Source organism: Helicoverpa armigera, chromosome 21 (assembly GCF_030705265.1).
Source record: "Helicoverpa armigera isolate CAAS_96S chromosome 21, ASM3070526v1, whole genome shotgun sequence".
In the NCBI taxonomy this organism is placed as follows: domain Eukaryota; kingdom Metazoa; phylum Arthropoda; class Insecta; order Lepidoptera; family Noctuidae; genus Helicoverpa; species Helicoverpa armigera.
Genome location: NC_087140.1, coordinates 351,192 through 372,155, shown reverse-complemented (window position 1 = coordinate 372,155; position 20,964 = coordinate 351,192). Strand labels below are relative to the sequence as shown.

General features: G+C 35.7%; 1 protein-coding gene across 1 annotated transcript; it reads left to right on the top strand.

Annotated features, from left to right (window-relative positions):
* Positions 1–6,674: 6,674 nt before the first annotated feature.
* Positions 6,675–20,856, top strand: LOC126056307 (protein TRC8 homolog). Its single transcript, XM_049848945.2, has 2 exons — positions 6,675–7,092; positions 18,951–20,856. The coding sequence occupies exons 1-2, from the start codon at positions 6,840–6,842 to the stop codon at positions 20,708–20,710; spliced, it is 2,013 nt and encodes a 670-aa protein (XP_049704902.1). The 5' UTR covers positions 6,675–6,839; the 3' UTR covers positions 20,711–20,856.
* Positions 20,857–20,964: the final 108 nt, after the last annotated feature.

Sequence of the window (20,964 nt, the reverse complement as noted above, 5' to 3'; positions counted from 1 at the left end):
TAGTCCAACGGTATCTTAATTTGTACCATTTGTTCTCTTTCTATTGTATCTTTTTGAACCTAGAATAATGTTTTGACATTTTTTCATTCACCTCTATCAACACACAATCAAACACCAATAATATTTTCCCCCCAAAATGGTTATTGACGTATTCATCCCATATTCCGAACATGATACAGAATATCCATTCGGATTAGCGATCAGCCAACAGGGGCCACCCAGGTAGCTGTCACGTGGCTCGGAGTCAACCAGTCTCGCACGCCTGTTGTTTCAAATTGATTGAACAACGATTATTTGCAGGTAGATTGGGAGTATGGCGTGAGACCGTTTTGGGTTTGACTACTTTGGCGTTTACTGGTCTTTGAATGTGGTACCTACCACGTTAGAATTCTTTTTAGCTTAGCCATGTCCTAATCGTATGCATAAAGTTAGACCCCTTACTAGGCTGTTAGGCTGGCTGTTTTGCGACCCAAGGGAACTTTTTACTTCCAGAATCTCGTCAATCTTTCTTTCTATATCTCTGTCCGTGCTCGTATTCGTGCAGAGCATCGTGGTAGGTAGGTACACCATGATTTACTGTCCGCTAATTTACAAACTTTTATTAAAAAGATATATATTTAGAACTTAGTATAATTACCCACCTGCTTTAAAATTACATACTTCACACATAAAAGCCTAAATTCCCTAAATTCAATGAAACCTCACACTAACGGATGGCGTTGCCAACAAAAAATGGCGAACATATTTTGGCGCGAACTCGCGGGAAGTCACACCGTGAGAACTCCTTGGTCAGGTTGTGCGTGCAGTGGCACACGGCCCATTGAACAGTGATGCCGAGCTGCCGGCCGGTGAGGTGGTCCAGCCCACACAGGGAGATTGGTATGGTAGAACTTTCTGGAAAAGCTTGCAGTTTTGCTAAGTTATCTATCTGAAAAATACGAGTTAGTAAAAACCTGAAAAGTTCGTACGTTATGTAAGTTCAAGAAGTCTCGTTATCTTTGTTTTTAATATTTCAGATACGCATTAAAATAACATTTCGGGAGGTTTCTTCCTAAAAACGTAGGTACATACTCGTATCGACATTAGTACCATTTGTACTCGTATCGACATTATAGCCTTGCCCCAACTATGTTGGGGTCGGCTTCTAGCCCAATCGGATGCTGCTGAGCCTTTAATTTTTTTTTGCACTGCTATCGAGGACTTTTGGCCGTTATAAAAGTTTGGGAAGCCTTTCATTGTTCTTTTTAGCGTACCCACCTAGTAACTTATTAGGACTGGTTTTTGATTCATCCACGTGCAACTCCCCATCCCTTGATTCTGCCTCCTTGTCGACCATGCGTACTGCATTGATCTCTGTGCAAATATATTATAAAGTATATCCCGTTTGATCAACCATTTAATGACGGACGCCATGAAACAACACGGTTAATTTTACCTAACTGTCTTAAGCGTTATTGTGGCTAAGTATATGATATTGTGGCTAAGCATATGAAGATTTTCTTAGCTCACCACATCTCTCCTTCAAGAACAGCAAAATTTTAGCAGTTAATACTAAATAAAAGAGGTATTACCATTAATAAAGCCTTTATTACATCTATTGTAATAAGTTTAACACCTCGATAATAAATTCAAATCCATCGATCGGGCGGAGCTCACCTGTCGGAAAGTCGATCGTTCGGAAACGGAAGTGTCGTATATCGTGTCCGTTCGTCCGGTAACCGGACACCAAGGATGAACTCCCTTTGACATAACGTCACACCGCTGCTCTGTGAATATTTTGTACAGGATATAAGTTAGACAATTAATTTATTGGATTGGAAAATGCAGTCTTTCATGCCCAGTTCCTAACTTCCTAATTAGTAAAAAGTCGTTTTGCTTCATTCGATTTTTTTATTAATATTATACAGCTGAGGAATATATTCGTTTGCTTCTGCATTAATCTCAGTAAATACCAGTCCAATCCGATTCTTCCAGTGTTAGGAAGCCCGTTTATGATGAAGGGACAAGTTTTATCCAGGTGTGGGAAGCAGTTACTTCGGTATCGAGAAGAAGGTAGTTCAAATAATTTTGATATCAAAATCATTTATAGCGGCTACTTATTTATATTGCAGCAAGTATCTCTAATTTCTTGGAAGATGGGTAAAAAGAAGACTCGCGAGTCAAAGTGTATCATTCTAATATGTTCGCAGTTTTTTCCCACGACATCACTCAATCAAAAAATTCTCACAACTTACCTATTTAATTTTACACTATCAACCAAAAAATCGCGATAAAAATCTGCCACCACGCGCCTCCCATCTCCCTTTTCATACCCGATTGTTGCCCCTTGAAACGGCAAATGAAATGATCATTGATATCATGCATCAACTACTTGAGTTAACATAACAATTGACTGTAGTTTGCCATGGTTTGCCACCTGTATTTGCCGTCAGGCTCAGTGGCAAGTGTGGCGGTATTGTAACCGTTTTATCTGACAGGTAACGCGTGTTTACTTAGCGGGTAATTTTAGGGGTGCTTTGAATAATGTGGGGAGATTTGTTTGTAATGTGTTTTATTGTTTAGGTCTTCTTTTGGCCATTTTTGTTGGAATTAATAAAATATAGGAATATTATCACATGATATAAGAAAAACTCTATAATATTTTTTTTATATCAAAGTTATTACAATCCTTGCATTTCATGGTGTAGTTTAAGAAGGCTAATTCCAATTGGGCGCATGTCTGGATAAAAATATCATCTAGCATTCTTCTCTTTAGTCTTTCCGCATCTGCAAAAACAAAACAAAAGCAATTACTCAAAATACCGTTCAATTTACTTAGCTAAACTCACCACGCTACATAAAATTCCATTTGCAAAAACAACAATCCCACAGACCACAATAACATGAGCAATCATCATCTGTAAAACGATACGTCTCAATCGGAAACGCAAATAAAAGATAAAACTTGTAACTCAATATGTTTTTGCGGATTCACTACCGATGCTACCGATCTCTTTCGTCCATTCTTACGATTGATTTACATTTAATCGGTTGAGGGGTGCAACGCGTGCCGTGCGCGTGCCTGACAGATAAGCGGCCATTTTGCCTTTTTCGCGCGCTTCCGAGAATGGCGGTAAAACCGCTTAGAAATGTAATTATTGTAATTTTCTGAACTGTAATCTTTTGATGAGTGCGTTTTTGGATTTGATGTGTGAAAATTATATGCTATTTTAGTTTTTAAGAACTTAATCGCCACTTTTTCAAAATACTAGGTCGTTAATGGGAATATGATTGATGAGCACGAAGGGTCAACATATTCAGTAGAAAGAAAGTATTGAAACCAGTTCACACGATTCTGTACCTCTACGTATTTGAAGATAATCTGTGCCACTACATACTCACCTATCTCACACACTACCTACTATTTTTCAATCCCTTATATCCTAAGACTTCATGTCATACAATTTATCAATACGCCTATCCCTTTAAATTGAATCATTTCAATAAACCTATGGGGAAAATAGGAACCGACCTATTTCCATCAAACCAATTACAGATATGAAGAAGCTTTTTCCTTCTATCCAAATCGTATTTAATCAAAAGTCTACCCACATGAATGTTTTGTGAAATAAATCGTTTTCAACTCGCGTAGATATCATAAAATCAAATATTTTCCTCGACTGGCGATCGTATAGAAAGAAAATATAGAAAGCTTCGAAAGCTTCCAACAATACCACAATACATGAACGGTATACGATCTTTTTAATTTGCCTCGCAACTGACGAAGCCGTAGAGGAAACCCTGTAAGTAATATCGATTCAGTTCCACCGCTTTTCCAAACTTTACCGGTTAGCTTTCTTTTCTTTCCAAGCTTTTTATTTATTCACTTTCAAAAAGTTTTGCACGTTTTCATTAAAATAATTTCTAATTCTATAGCAGTTTGTTTATGGAAAGAGAAATGAGGTTTTATAAAATGAGTCGCCAGTATTACGTCATCGGAATCAGGAATTTCGTAGCAGTGGTTGTCTGAATTCATTATTCTAGCTTCTACCACCTACCCCACATTTTTCCAATATGCCTTCTTGTGCGTCTAATTTTGCTGTAGGTCTAGGTTTATACCTATGGACAGAGTGATAGTGGTCATTGTGGTGGTCAATATTTCACTTCGCTCGCTACGGGACGTCTCGCTATCTCTTACTGTTAGAAGACATTTTGGAGCATTAATAAACATTATGCAATAATATGAAATAAAGATTTATTTAGCTCAGAAGCTAAACGTTTACGTATTGACACAATTTTTATTTTCTGAATCACTGCTCCGCTATTTTTAGAAAATAAACAATCATTAAATTCTAGACTTATCATCATAAGATATTGGAACTGATAGACTAATCTTATAAGTAAATAACAGCCCATTTCCTATTTTTTTTTAATCTAGGACACTGACTGATATGGAAAAAAATACCGGCCAAATGCGAATCTCTGTATTCGTTATTTAGTCAACAGTTCTATGTAAATTCTAGTTAGTAGGTACCTACACTACCTACCTAACAGAATAGCTATAACGTATAACGGCGGTGTTCAGGATAGGGAAAATAGCTCCTAGTAGTAATGGCAAGACCGATTTCGGCGGCGACATATTATAGTGCAAGCATATGGGAAAACATAGGTGTACTCTTTATTCCTTCACTCTCATAGCTCGATGGGGCGGCAAGCCGATGCGACCGACATTACCGTGCTGACGTACTGACCGACATTAAACTGCTTTGAGAAAGTATCCAAAAACCATATAACGATTTCAGTGTGGGAATTGAACCCGGAACCTGGTGCACAGCAGTAGCGCGTGCGACCACAGGACCACCAAGGCAGTCTCTACTAAGTATAATAGGAAGGTCAAAAAAATAATTAAAATACTTAATAAAATATTATTCTTTATTGCACACATAAATACAGAGAGACACACTGAATACAGAGAGATAACGTACAATGGCGAGCTTAACCCAGTGCTGGGTTCTCTTCCAGCCAACCTTAGAGTGAAAGAGTGATTTGATGGGGTAGGGCAAATGTGCAACTTTATACTAATAAAAAGAATCTATATTAATAATTCCTTATAATAAATTAAATATATACCTTTTATAATTACATGAAATATATACAATATAATATATACAATATAATATATACACAAATATACAAAGGTCATGTTGATAAATAATGTTCCTTAACTCGTCTCTTAAACATATCCAATGATGAGCTCTCGCGTATAGAATGCGGAAGGGTATTCCACAGCCTAACAGCACGAACAGTGAATGATCCATCATAGCGACTTGAAGTGTGGGATGGGATACGAAGCAGAAGAGAAAATATCTTTATTGGATTTAATAAAAATGCTCGTAACTACTTACAACTACTAAAAAGTATGTTAAACTATGTGATAAGCAATGATTTTACATATAATACTATCTGGCACGGGATTAGGACGACGATGAGTGTAAGATATACTTAATCTGTTAATAGAAAGACAGGTAGCAAACGATAACAGTAAACCTAAATACCTACATTTAATGTGTATGATCGAGGAATCCCCGGAACAAGAGTCCTGTTCCTTATCGGGGACTCCATCAGAGGCCCGATTCTGCCAAGTTAACAATTTCAAAATCGAATAGAAATCTAATCGCAATATGATCGCAATAGCAGTTTTAACCATATCGGGCATTCTGCTACTAATAAAAGACCAATCGTATTCGATTGACATTTGATTGGTGTGCGATTGGTCTGCTATTTTGGTAATTTTGGTCTATACGGTAGTTTGCTATACAATCATTTTGCAATCGTAAATCATTTGCAGACAAAATGATTCATTATTGAATGACAGAAAAGGATAAAAACGTTTATTTCAAAGAAAAAATAGCGGAATGCCACATACGCGTCAATCGTAATCGAGTCGGAATCGGATCTCAGTCGAATCGAGTCGAACGTGAATCGTATGTCGCTTAAGTAAAATTAGGAGAATCGCGCCCCTGCTAAGTAGACGTGCGCGACTACCTATGCGTCAGTCGGTCGAACAGAAACAAGCCTCGATACAGGGTAGTGTTGCATGCCCCTCTTAGTGGAGTCTACTGCGGCCGCTGGGTGAAGGCCGCAGAGAACATCTGACGGGCGAAAATATGTGGGGATATGCAAGAATGCTTTGATAATACCCGTGCCCTCGATGAAAGATAGTAGAAGGAAACACGAGGTGATTTTTTTTTACCGGTAAGAGCCACAACTAAATACACCAGGTGAAGGACAGTCCACTAATATACATATATATATATATAATTATTCCCCTGTCAAAAAATATTTTAATTTAAGTATCAGTCATAGTCATAAATCACAAGTTCAACGATCCAATAAACCAAAATATCAAAGTTTACAACAAGATAACTAAACGCCCGAGATCAGTAAAGCTATACGCACACCTCAATGAGTTCAATAAATGCGGCGCTATCATTTTAACGTGCTTAGTTTTTTTTCTTCATATTGTGCGAATTAAGGTCGCGCATTGTAAATCTGTATTTTATTTTTTGTTTTGCAATCAGTTTCAAGTTTTTATATCAGTTAGTAGAAAGGTCGCACTACGTGTGCTGGCAACCTCACTAGTCTGGCAACATCTAAATTTGTAATGTCAAATTTTTATTGTCGCAAAAATTTCAGTCATTATTTTCGCATTATTATTGGTGACATCAAATAAGTTTATAAAGGTACAAAATAAATCAATCAAAAACATCCCGTGAAAGTTTACAGTGTAAGCCCGTTGTTTTGGCTGTGAGTGCTAAATTATCAGTGTTAACGTGTGCAAAGGTCTGCATAAATGAATAATGTCGTTGAGGTCGAAGGCCCTGGCACTAGTGGAGGTGCTGCTGCGGGTGCCGCCGCTGTTTGTGGTGGATGAGTTCCTCAAGATCAGCCTGGGGCTGCCGGTGTCCTCGGGCGAGGAGGGCTCCGTGCTCAGCAACATCACAGTGGACGGAGTGGCGGTCGACATCTCCGATCCAGATGTCAATTACTACGACGCGAATTTCTACAACGCGTTCTTCTTCACTATCGTCAAATTCCTCGTGTGCTGTTTAGGTAAGTGACGTTTTATTTGCGAGCACTGGCGTTGCAACATTCAGCCTTTAAAATAGTTTCGAAACTTGAGGTTCCCTTTCGAAATTGTTGTGTTTATTCTGTCGTGGCAATGTGTACAGAATGTGGTTTCTATTTTGTTAAATTTGTACTGTTAAACTTGTAACAAGGTTGGACTTGAATCTTGAAGGTTCCTAAATCCTTTGTCATACAAAAAAATACCACACCACAAGCCCTCTATGCAATGTCCTCTGATCTCTCCTGATAACCTGAATTAAACACTACCTCAAAATAGAAACAGAAATCAAGAAAATAATGAAGTTCCCACCATTGAACAGACTTTTTATATTTACCTTCATACTTACTTCATACTGATAATACCATTGATAAAACTTAAGGTTAAAAACAGCATGTATTTCAAATATTATCAAAATAAAAAAAAATTGGTTTGAATTTTCAACTTACTAAAATAAACTTGAAGTAGGTTATTGTAATTATCACAAATATGCAGTGAATGTGAATGCACTTATGAAAAACGTTCACTACATAACCCATCTATAAGATATGAATCAAAACACTTTAAAATAAATTGCTGCTGCACTTAAATGTGGTAACCCACCAAAATTCTTATATAACGCTATTATTTCCAACAATTACCTGAAATACGTAATCTCCGCTTTCAATTTTTCAGTATGAAAACGTGTTGAAAAATGTCTATTATCCAATTCATAGGTATGTACGTTAAACATAGTTTAGCTGATTAGCATACAATGCGGTCCAAACACTCGATACCAAGTGTTGAAGCATAGAAATACATAAATATACATTATAATTAAGTAATTGCAAGTTATTTTGTTTTAACGTTAGTGTAAAATTAGGCCCTATGTCTTTGGGGAAATATCCTATTCTAAAATACTTACAGTTAAACCTTTTGAGCACAGCAATAAAATGTAAGAATGAAACTACAATTGATTGAAACTTCTGCCAGGAACTTCTCCCATGGAACTATATATCAAATAATATACATGGAACTATGTATACAAATTTATATATCAAACAATGTTTAAGGTTGTTGGGAGTTTGTTGTGCCACTTCTTCCCAGCAAAAACACATAGGAAGTGTTGGCTGTCTATTGTAAATTCCTTACATTTAAAAAGTGCTGTCTTGCAGCCTAGTTTGAATAAATGATATTTGATTTTGATTTTATACCCGCCTTGTTAAAAGAATAGTCCATGTATCCCAAAGTGTTTGGTTTTATAAATTAGTCCAATCACTTGTGAGCTTAGGCGTTCAGGCAATTTCTCCACTCTCCAGCTTTAAGACATTCATACAAATAATACAATTTCATGAAACTTTAAACAAATACAAACATTCTATTGTATAAAACATGTTTTATCCTCAGCCTAAGGTGCAAAAAAAAAAACCGTTTAAATCTGCATAACCACACTAACCTCATTCCCATAGAAATACAAAGACTATAAACTAAATTTATATTTTTATCTCACACTTGCTAGACCTTGCTTTTCTAGATGCATGTCCATATAACTTTCAAGAGTTGCCCTCTATTTATCAGACTTTCCATAATCTATGTCATATACCTGATGACAATAAGAACATTTGAGATCCTTCTTTTTGGGAAGTGTATTAAAAAGTGTAGCTGATAGCTGAAGCTGATGTAACACCTGAAATATTATATATAGGACTGATAAAACACAAATGCCCCGTTTAAATAAATAAGAAACACTTTGTTTTGCTTACGGGTGGTAACTTTGAGAATATTGATATGAGGCCTATGAGAAAAAACTGCCATCCATATATAAGCAAGATAAATCATATCTTTTTATAGGAACTGGGCATAAATAAATGCTTAAACCCTTTAATATTTTGTACCTCACCTGTCTTTATAATCAATCTGAACCAATTTATACTTTGTTTTGAAATACCTAAGTCGTAGAAATAAAAATTCCACTAATCACATATAAAACCTGTTCAGTATTCTTAGTAATCTCAAAACTTGTGGCACCATAAACATAATAACATACAAACTTTAATTTTGAATGATGATTCATCATGCAGCTTGAAAAAGAGTCAGATTTTTGTATGTGTATTTACTGCGTTTTACTTTCAAATCCAAAATGTAAGTTTCATACATTATTCAAATGCCAAGGGTAACTTAAATTAATATCTAAAAATACTTTCAAATTTTTACACAAAATAATAATCAAAATTATTACATTTCATGCAATAATCATTAGAATAGACTTAATTATTGAAGGCTAGCTTTTTCTCCTGGTTTAACTGTGTCCTGTAGAAATTTGTTTCTGTACAAAATATAGCCTAAGTTACTCATAGATAATGTATCTTTCCAACAGCCAATAAAAATTTTCAAGTCCTTATAGTAGGTTTGGAGCCCTTAGTGTATAAACATATAAAAATGTTTCTTATTAGTATAGATTTAGATCCAAGAAAAGTGATGTAGCTGCCTTTCATGCCTCAACAACCAACCCAAACAGTTCAATAAACTGTTTAATTTTACAATGTTAATTCAAAGAAACCGCGCCGATTACCGCTCGTATCCTGAAATATCGCGTTACTTACAATTTGACCGGCGTTCCCCTTAATTTGTACTTCCCTCCACTGTTCCGGCGACTGTCTGTTGGCTGTTAAATAATAGGTTTATGAACTTACTAGACGTAACTGGTATTGTTAAGGTCTAGAAGTTACAAGACGTCAGCGGAACATGTAGTTTTAGAGAAGTAAAATTCTGAAAGCGGATAATAATGTTTTCGTAGTGGTCAACAATATAATAAAGCATAGATTCACTAGGTCATAGAAGGGGATGGTTAACAAAAAAGGATGGATATATGGATCATGTGAAAGAGAATATTTATGGCAGGAAAGTTTATTTGTGAGATGACATCAGACAGAAGTACGGAAGTAGAAGACATGCTGCGCCGATTACAAATGTAAATTGGGATAAGGGATTGACAGTATGATGATAAGATATATATGCCAAAATTTTGACTAACTCGTGGTTTAGTGATCTTAAACAACGAATTCGGCCAAAGTTTGTTGGGATTCCCCATGTTAATTTTCGGAGTATTTGAGTGGACTTTGGAATCAAAATATTTTAGCACAATTTACACAACGTATATGAGAGACGTAAGTATAGTAAAATTATTAAGTATGCGAATCATCATCTTTGAATAGTTATAGGATATTGGTGTATCTAGATTAGTTTCAGAGCCACGGTACATAAACAGTGATGGTTTAATCATGGTGTAATAGGGCCACACCCTTGCGTCGTTCAATGGGCATTATTTGAAGTTATTGGCACAGTCAGCTAATCTCTCTATCCTGATTCCTGCTATGGACTCCAGACATTGGTCGCCTTTCTTCGACTTCGCTCTTGGACACCTGGCACTACTTCATATCCCCTTCATCTATTATATCATGGTCATTGACATGGCCATGGTCTGGTACTAAAATGCTTGATTAACAATGAAGTATTTTGTCAAATACCGTCCCCGGTTTTCGAAGGCGCGATTGCAGTTTCTTGTGAAAGATTAAGCGGTATAATAGCATGCAAGTAAGAGGAAAACATAAGGTACAATTAGGTTCGATGACCCGGTCCTCACGTTTTTTCTTTCATATGTATGTAAGTGCAAAGGATTCGTTAACATCAACGCCGAAATGTGGAGTGCATTTGATGGTTTTATTAGATTAAATGGCAGTACACGCAAAATGCTACCTGATTTATATTTTGCAAATGTATTTAATTCATTATCAGCATGTTTCTAATACGTTTTAACGTCATGTAAACTCTTATTCGAGGTGAGATAAATAACCAGTTAAGTCAATATTTGGAAAACCAAGCCTTTAGTTTGTACCGGTAAACGATAGTTTTAAAGACAAAATACCCGGATACTATAGAAACACAATGACAATGATTGGACCTTTGCTCTATCACATTTAATTTGGGCATATTTGTTTGGTTCAACATGCTAATCTCAGTAACAACTAAACAGTGCTATAAATAAGCAAGGATAGCCCCGTGATTCTTTGGGTTTATGTTAGGCCTGGATGAGTCAAGGAGTTCCCTCATATTGTAAGGCCCAATTCTTTTGTTTAGACTTCCGCGTAATTACGAGAAACGTAATCAGCAGCAGTAAAATCTCTTTTCGGAAAACCTGTTTAGAAATGAACTGTTTAATTTTCGGCTCAAATTAATTCAAGCGCGTGCGTCAATCACTTGATGCGTACCTACCTGTTTATTTATTCTCAACCCTATTTCAAACTATACATATAATGCGAATGTTTGCCTATCATAATTTCTGTGTTTTGTCTTACCACGCACTTTATAGGTTAATTTGATTTTGATATGAACGATGACATTGCAAGGCCATTATCTACACGTAAACTATTACACGTCGACAAAGATTATCATAAAAACTAACAAGTCATCGTGAACAATAAATAAAGTAAAAAACCAGATTGTACAAGTTTTGAGGCTAAAAATAAGGAGAACCCACCTGTCTAAAAAAATCATTGTGACAATGGCAACAGGAGCTATTTCGATGGCTGCGTCTTCCTATTTCTGTTTATCAAGCTTTAATCTTCAAAACTTAAAATCGCCAAAAAATTTAAAGTCGACTGGACCACTGGACTTTGACCCCAATATTACAAAATTACCAAAATTGGTGCACTCCAATAGACCCGCTAAGTCAACAATAATGACGATAACTCTTTTCAACGTTTTTTCTTTAAAATCTTGACTTAGAATTTATACACATTTAAATATGTTTATTTTATTTACCGCTTTGAACTGTGTACCTAGCGTAAATATTTATATATTTTAACTTTTTATATCGATCGAGGTTATCTATGTACTTATAAGTTTGGCCGTGGTGGTTAGTAGACTAAACTGAGGTTTGTAAGGTCATTGTCTTCTTAGACCATTTTTTATCTAGCTAAGCTGACATTCTGAGATTCGTATCTTGCCTAGACTAGACGGTCTATAGAGATCATTGATTTAGTTCAAAATGGTAGACGGAGAAAGTGATATATTAAAAAGAACACTGGATGTAAGTTAGAAATCAAGTGTTAAATGATTAGGCGATCAGGATATGAAAATATAGAAGTCTTTCTTAAATCTGAACGGCTAATATAACATTCTATGAGCCACAGCAAGGCCACAATTTCCTTCCAAATTACTTTAATTTTGACATTTCGAAACTCATGTTTTTTTATTGTGCAGTATGTTAAGGAAAACGTCTAATAACCTTAATTTTATCATTAAATCGGCAAACTAATTTTGAAATGTAATGCCGATGTGCATTCTCAAAATCCAATATAGGGTCATTTCGCCTGTTCGCGACCATCGCCCAGTTCGCGTCCATTTTGCCGATCTCCTTTAAAAAAACTTCGAAAACAAGATAATTAACACACCAATCAAACGAAAGATCATTACCGCTAATACGTTAATGTATAAGAGGCACGCACAGATAGACAAAAGTTCTGTGCGTCCAACCAATCCTTTTAGAAAAAATAATTAGTCTAGGCTCTTCAACAAGAAAGCGCAAACACGTTGAATTTTAGATAAAAATTAGTGTGCAGCGGCGTGTTTGATGGTAAGTTTTATATTGTTTTATGTGAATTTTAGGATAGATAGCTATTTCTACAGTTTAATGATGAATAAAGGTATAATGTTTTTTATGAATTTGGTAATGTTTTTTATATTTAACGAATAAAATAAGGTGGACGCGAATTACTACATCGAATTTTACAAAACTTCCACTTTGCGTCCACAATGGACGCGAACTAAAACTATCCTCTATACTAATAAACCAAATTGCGTCCACTGTTTTCGTTAAATACTTGCTTATAAAAAATAATTAAAACATGGGTACTGTTTAATATATTAAGATTAAACAGTAATTTTTTTTTGTTATTTTAAATTAAAAATCAACATTAGCATCATTTAAAATTCACTTTAAAAAAATAAAAATAATTTTTCTCAACATTGGTTTAAGTAACTTAAAATTAGGCAATTAATTTTGCAACTTGAAAAATAAACAGTAATCAGTTCTGTTAATTTTACCCTAAAATCACAGGGAAAGACCCGCGTTGATTATAGTAAGTTTTTGGCCATATTAAATTAACAAAACAATATAACAATTTTGTCTAAACATACAACTAAAAGAATTGTTGAGTCAATAAATTATCAGACAAGGCATATTCTTTGAATATTTTTTTATCTATTTATTCTTCTCTCGAATATCATTTAATGCTTTCTTTAAGTCTTCTTCTGTGTATGTTGTCTTTTCCTTCTTTTTTCCTGTATCCGAAGAACTTATCTTAAATGAAATTACTTAATATATTAAGATTAAACAGTACATTTTTTTTATTAAGATATATACGTGGTTATAATTAAATTATATTTTTTTTATGAAGATATATACGTGGTTCTAATTAAATTATAATTTTTCTATTTTTTTATTAAGAGATATATATACCTACATATATATATATATATATATATACGTGGTTATAATTAAATTATAATTAAATATTTAATTTATAATTATAATTTAATTATAACCACGTATATATCTTAATAAAAAAAAATACTGTTTAATCTTATTTTAAGTTACTTAAACCAATGTTGAGAAGTTTTATTTTTATTTTTTAAAGTGAATTTTAAATGATGATAATGTTGACTTTTAATAATTAAGTTTATTGTTAAATAAAGAAATTGATCTAATACAATCTTTCTTTATTAATTCTTAAAAAAATCACCCCTATATTCCTTTTCTAAGCTACTGGACGCGAACTGGACCATGGGTGGACGCGAATTGGATTTTGTGGACGCAAACTGGGTAAAACGCCTAATTTTGAGGTTTATCGATTTAAATAGAAAACGTAAGATATTTCTAATACAACTGAAAGTTAATCTTAAAATAGAGTATATAAGGAATACATTACACAAATTTGACATGGAAATGAGTGCTGGAGCATTTTTATTATCGCCGTCAAACTTGCCAACTGCACTAAATGGTCGCCAACAGGCGAAATGACCCTATCTACCGAATATGTAATGAATTTGTAACACCGAACATCACGATTATAGGATCGATTTTTAATCCGGATTTGTTAGTCCAAAGAGCAGTAGTTAAAAAAACTAACTTAAATTTTGACGTAACAGAAGAAACTTGATTTATTTTTGGAACCATTGTTTAAAACAATCTCCTAAATCTTAACAATGGACCGATTACGAATAACTCAATTAACTGTATTTACGTCAAACACCTAAGATATTAGGTACTTAGAGTCCATAAATACTCTTTCATCGTCATAAATATTCTGCATAAAATCTGCCCCATTTGCAATCATACCAAAACTGCAACGCACCCTCTCTTATGACGTGTAAACCTGCATACCCATAGTCAAACCAAAACCAATATAAACTCAAACCGGCTTGGTTCCCACATCCCATACAACGAAAGGTCTAGATATTCTAGCTACAGCCACGCAGACATGCGGTATATACGTGTACTCTGTAGATAGGTTGGAAGCTATCGATCGCCTGGAAGCGTGGCTAGACAAAGATGTGACGTCACTAAGTACCCGTGTATTGATTGACTCTCGTCTGGATTACTGGCGAATTCCCGTTGATAAATAATTTTACATTGATGATATTATGTTCTGGTGGATTAGTTAAAGAAATCTGCCTCTCAAATACGAGTGGGGTTTGATTATAGGCAATGAGAGTATAGACGTTGGGTCCGTTTGATCTACACGCCTGATAAAGCTGAGGATAATCTAATCAACTCATTCGAAATTAGGTATGTCGCCGTCATAACTGTGTCAAAGAAAATGACCGTTGCTTCAATCTAATGGCCAATAGTAGATGAATATTATGAAATTGCAACAAAATTCGCTGAAAGTAAATGATGGCGCCCAGTCTGGGACTCGGTTCTTAGTGTGTGTCTGGAGTACGTTGTAATTTTTTGTCTTTTGCGCATCTTACGTTAATATACCAATTCGATTAGCATAGCGCACTATTTTATTTAATTTTAAGATCTACATTTTATGTATACCTATGTTTTACAAATAATAAATACTTTGACTTTAACTTTGATTATACATTTTTCCCAAGTTTTTTTTGTTTACTCTTAATAAAACCCAATAAACATTATCATTGACAAAAGGTTAATACAGTTATGTAATACGTGAGAGACAAAAAATAACATCGTTAACATTGTATATCTGTCTTCACTATTAGTTTCTATTTATATCTTATCAACTAAATACCGTAGGTTTTTGTACTTGTAACTTGATTTATTTATAAACTCAGCATGTTGAACGACCTTAACTACTATGTATTATCAAATTATGTTAATGACTGCCTGTCATGTTTTCGAGGCTAAACCACTGAACCGATTTTGATAGTATTTTGTAAAGAATTGACTGTGACCTCTAAAAAGATTTACTTACAACTGTTTTAAAGGTTTGTCATCCATCTTTGACATTATTTATTAATGTCTGTCATGAGAATCGTGTTTTTAATTACAGCTCGTCATACGTCCTATATTAAAATGGTACTCAATAAAGTTTTGTTCAGGCAAACGACGTAGGTCATGGATGTATCCGAATATGAGACGAACATTTTACCAGGCTCATACGTACGGTAGACTACACGTCAGTGGTAACTTTCATGCACCTAAACCCAACAGTAATAAATACGATTTTCCTATAAAACTGTTATCACTGACCTGATGTTGACTACATATTATGTGTTCAATTCACATTTCAAATCATCCATGTATAAAATAACTATCAATTTATAGTCGGTTTGCAATTTTGCACGCGTGATGACTTCTTTTAGTCCCCTTCGTCGTTTTTGCAGTAGGGTCCCCAATGTTATAAACTGTTGCTACATTTCACTTGACAGTCGTTGCTATAATCAATGCCTATAATAATCATTGTCTATATGTACACTATGTAGGGAACGATATATTCTGTCGGTATAGCGTAGTTTTTCGTGACCACAGTATTGTTTTAAAACAATAGAATTACAAACGCCTACGCAGCCATTAAAAAAACATCACAAGTATACTTTGTTCGTGGTTTATGTTAAGCCCTTTTGACATTTACCGATATACAAAGATAATATGTAATTGCATCGTGACTTTTAAATATCAAGAGTTTTGGCTAGTTATTTGAGTATGAACTTATACAAATAATGTTTGTATTTCACATTGCACTTGGCCTAATGGGAAAGATCAATGACCGCGATGCGCAAGAGTATTCAAACGATTTAGGATTAGTAAGAGGACATTACATGTACATTGTTCGGTTAATAATAGTCTGAGAAAAAATAACATTTTGGATTACTTTGCCTGAAAACACAGCAAGTCTGTTCAAATATTACCGGAACTCATTCCTAAACTACTCATAACATAACAAACAAATAATCAAAAGTCAATAGTACAGTCAACTGCAGGTCAGTGGTAACAGTTTTATAGGAAAATCGTACTTATTACTATTGGGTTAAGGTGCATGACAGTTACCACTGATGTGCGGTCTACCGTACATTTAATTTCTTTTTTGCTAACCATTTATTTCCAAATATACATCCATTTATTTTCCTAATCAATAAACAATTAAAGTTATCTTATATTTAGAATTTAATATCACAATTCTCTTCGATTCATGATAATTAGTACAAAAACGTAAAACGTTACAATGAATAATTAAGATAGGTATCAATCAACTTTGTACCAAAATATACAAAAAAAAAATTTTTTGCTTCAACTTGTTGCTAAGTGCTCACTAAAGTGGTTTTTCTGTAAATATTAGTTTGTTATGAAGAGCTCAAAGTAACGGGGCATCTTACAACATGTGAATTACGGTACATACTTTTTGCGTCTAACTGTTCAACTGATTTAAACTTCGTTAAAACATCATGAAATATATCAAATAAAAATTATAACAAGCTAATTTTCACTTTACCTGCGTCCTTGATTTACAGAAATGAAACTACTTCTTGCTTCCGAATAGCCTGTCGGAATTTAAACCGTCTCCCAGGTTCCATATATCTGGCTGCAGGAGTTTCTCAAAAGTGGAACCCAGATAGGCTCCAGAAAAAACATAGTCGGATTTTAGCCATTAACAGTCTGTAACTTCTGCTTTACCACGTTGCAAAAATGATTTTCTCTCGAATCTTCTTCCTCCGAGCCTTTTTCCCTATTATGTTGGGGTCGGCTTCCAGTCTAACCGGATTCAGCTGAGTACTAGTGCTTTCCAAGAAGCGACTGCCTATCTCACCTCCTCAACCCAGTAACCCGGGCAACCCGAAAATAAGTTTCATTGAAATCGCATTTAGCAATGAAGATTCATAAACCAAAGAGAGAATGATGGCTAGCTAAAAGTTTATTGTCTGTGGTAATGGGTGATGTTTTCGCTTCCGGTTCCTAAGTGTGCCAAACGAGTTTTTTTTACCCGAGCCCATGATAGAAGGCTCTGACTGACACCAAAATCAGACCAATGACTTTAAAGCGTTACATCTTGACTCAATAAAAAAATATCTTGGCATTCCTGTGTGATTTATATTCCTAAAATCTATTTCTGACGTCATTTATAATTTGATCCGAACTAGCTTTCAATTCTGTTATATGGTTCCAATGTCCAACTACCTTAAAAGTTTAACAGTCATAATTCTTATTTTGTTATGTTTATTGTGTTATTTTGTTAATGTCATAGTTCTTATTTTGTTGCTTTATTGGACTTTGTACCATATAGCCTATCATTAGATTTCACACATCAATACCGTAAAATCCTGATAACTATCCACTGAATTCTGAATCATACTAGATTTAACTCTAGAAGTCTACTCGTACATTTTGGGCACTTTTATGAGTCATAAATCTAAACAATTGAAACCGGATTTACCTTCTTCTGTTTACATATCAAACATAAAAGAAATAAAAGTGGTCTACGATAACTGTTTCTTGTCAGATAAAATTAATTGTAAGTGCTTAGTCATGTCATAAAGAAATTCATACTTCGCTTGACTAAATTATTAATTTTCCTTGTACTTCCTTCTTCCTTAACCCATTAAAAAACTAATTTAGGTAATTTAAATGTTACCACTATCTTCATTTAGGATCTCAAATTAGGAAATGATGTCCTTTGCTTGCCCAAAACTTCTAGAAAGTTCGACAACAAGGATTTCTACCCATGAACTAGTTACGCACTCAAAGCAAATCAATTTAATTATAAAAACTTAAAATCTAATCATTCGGAACTGGTTTTAAATGTTAGAAAAAAAATATGGTTCCGCACTAACCTTGACCGACGTTTACAATGAATTTTGAACATCAAGTTATGAAACACTAAAGTATGTCACTGCCAGACTACATTGAGATGTAATTAAAACATTCTACTTCTTGTAATGCCATTCTAATACATACAATTATTTGACTTAATACAATGCATCTTAGATTGATAAAAGAATCCCATATGCATTGTACGCAGCTTACCTGCCCCGATGTTCATGATATTTCTTAAGGAAAGTCTCTGTATGGACAAAACACATCATAAGTCTTCAGATACAGTCTAAACCTTGGGAAAACCATTAATGTATGAAGCAATTAATTAAATACCTTGATTAGATAGCTTACGAGCTTGTAAAATATATGAATCATTGTTATTTTACAACTTTAAATCAATAACAATAAAGTGCATTAATTGACCATCCATCCATAACAACAACCAATTTAAATTCAGTAAACACATCTCCCTGAAAACATTCATATTCAAGTTCTTGATTCTGATTGGTTTATTCTGTTCTGTTTCAGGATGCATGTCAGCACTCTGCATATTCGTTCTGTACACGAAACACCTAATCATCGTGTACCTCTACCTGACGTCCGTCGGCCTAGTCTTCGTGTCCTACTGGACCAATGTGTCGGCCATCAAGCAGGTGCAGGCCTTAACGCTAGTCGAAAACTCACCTCACCATTCCACCAGCATCTTAGAAGACATTTTAAACTTAAACATTAAAAATCTCATCGACGTCGATGGACCAGGCATTCTGGTCATACAAAATTATGCCATACAGTTCCTGTTGGCCGTCATATTCAAGTATGTGCACCTCGGGCCGCGGTACTCGACCATACAGAAGCTTCTGCCGATCAGTTTCATGGCGCCCTCGTTTCTGGCGATGCTCCCAGTTCCTCCAAATCTTTTGCACCACTCGCCAGTGTTCTCAGCACTGTTACCGCTGTTGTTAGTGAAGTACGTGCTATGGTCGTCGGCATATAATGTGATACAAGTGGTGTACGCCGGCTACCAGCACGGCCGGCTGTTCGTCAGTAACTACGGGCTGTCAGCACTCGTAGAGACGGAGTGGATGCGGTTGAATGTTCCGTGCGTGTTGCGAGTGTTCTGGGTGCTGCGCGTCGCTGAACACGCGCTGATGCTCCTTGTAGACAACTATGACGAAGAAGCCGAAGAAGGTCTGAAAGTGTCCACTTTACTAGCGGTACAATCTCTCGCTTCCATGACAAAATCGCTGCTAGTAACTGGCTGCGAAACTATCACTGCCGTGCTCGGCATGACTTCTGTGATCTCATTCTTTTGCCACTACATCGGTAATTTCTTCCAATGGATTTTGTTAACGGATGAGGAAGAAGACAAAAGTATAGGAACGGTGTCAGCAATACTATTCTATATACTAGCCTTACAGACAGGCCTAACATCATTGAATCCTGAGAAGAGGTTTATACGCCTTTGCAGGAACTTCTGTTTGCTGTTCACTGCTCTGTTGCACTTTTTGCACAACATTGTGAATCCTATGCTGATGTCTCTGAGCGCATCGCACAATCCAAGTACACACCGGCACATCAGAGCTCTGGGAGTATGCGCGTTCCTCATAATGTTCCCGATCTCTTTGCTCGTATATTTGTGGTCCCAACATACTATTTCCACGTGGCTTTTGGCTGTGAGCGCGTTCAGCATAGAGGTGATAGTAAAAGTGATTGTCAGTCTCATGATCTACTCCCTATTCCTTATCGATGCCTACCGAAGTACATTTTGGGAGCAACTTGACGACTATGTGTATTACATTCGAGCGTTCGGGAACACTATAGAGTTCTGTTTCGGGATATTTTTGTTCTTCAACGGCGCTTGGATCTTATTGTTCGAGTCTGGGGGAGCTATTCGTGCGGTCATGATGTGCATTCACGCCTACTTCAACATATGGTGCGAGGCGCGAGCCGGCTGGTCCGTGTTCATGAAGCGACGAACTGCCGTCAACAAGATCAATTCGTTACGCGAGGCTTCCCCCGACCAGTTGAACAGACTTGACGACGTATGCGCGATATGTTACCAAGAAATGCACTCGGCAAAGATTACCCGCTGCAACCACTACTTCCACGGTGTCTGCTTACGAAAGTGGCTGTACGTACAAGACAGGTGTCCACTGTGCCACGACATACTGTACAAGATTGAGGCAGACGGCAACAAAGACAATGAGGGTAACGAGGACAACACCAACAATCAGAACCTGTTGCTCGAGGAGGATCCAGAGCTGCTACTGGGCGAGGGCGTCAGATGACTCGCTCGAGACTAAGCCACGAGAACGCGTACCACTTAGGTTACAACTCACTATCAGTTTGCGAACCGACTTATTGGAGTGGTATATTTTTTCGATTTGTATAGTAAGTTATTGTTTTTTTTTATATATTATAAATCAGATCGATATACCTGTGATTTAAGGTTTAAATTTTGTCTTGTGATGCATGGTTTTTTCTCAATATGCTGCGTGAGGTTACTTAGTATAAGCTTAGTGGATACTCGATGCTTAATTTG

Excerpts from the sequence above, each read along its gene's own strand:
- LOC126056307 (XM_049848945.2), top strand. The coding sequence starts at position 6,840 with ATGTCGTTGAGGTCGAAGGCCCTGGCACTAGTGGAGGTGCTGCTGCGG. Across the intron at positions 7,093-18,950 it reads ATTCCTCGTGTGCTGTTTAG|GATGCATGTCAGCACTCTGC; the intron begins GTAAGTGACGTT and ends GTTCTGTTTCAG.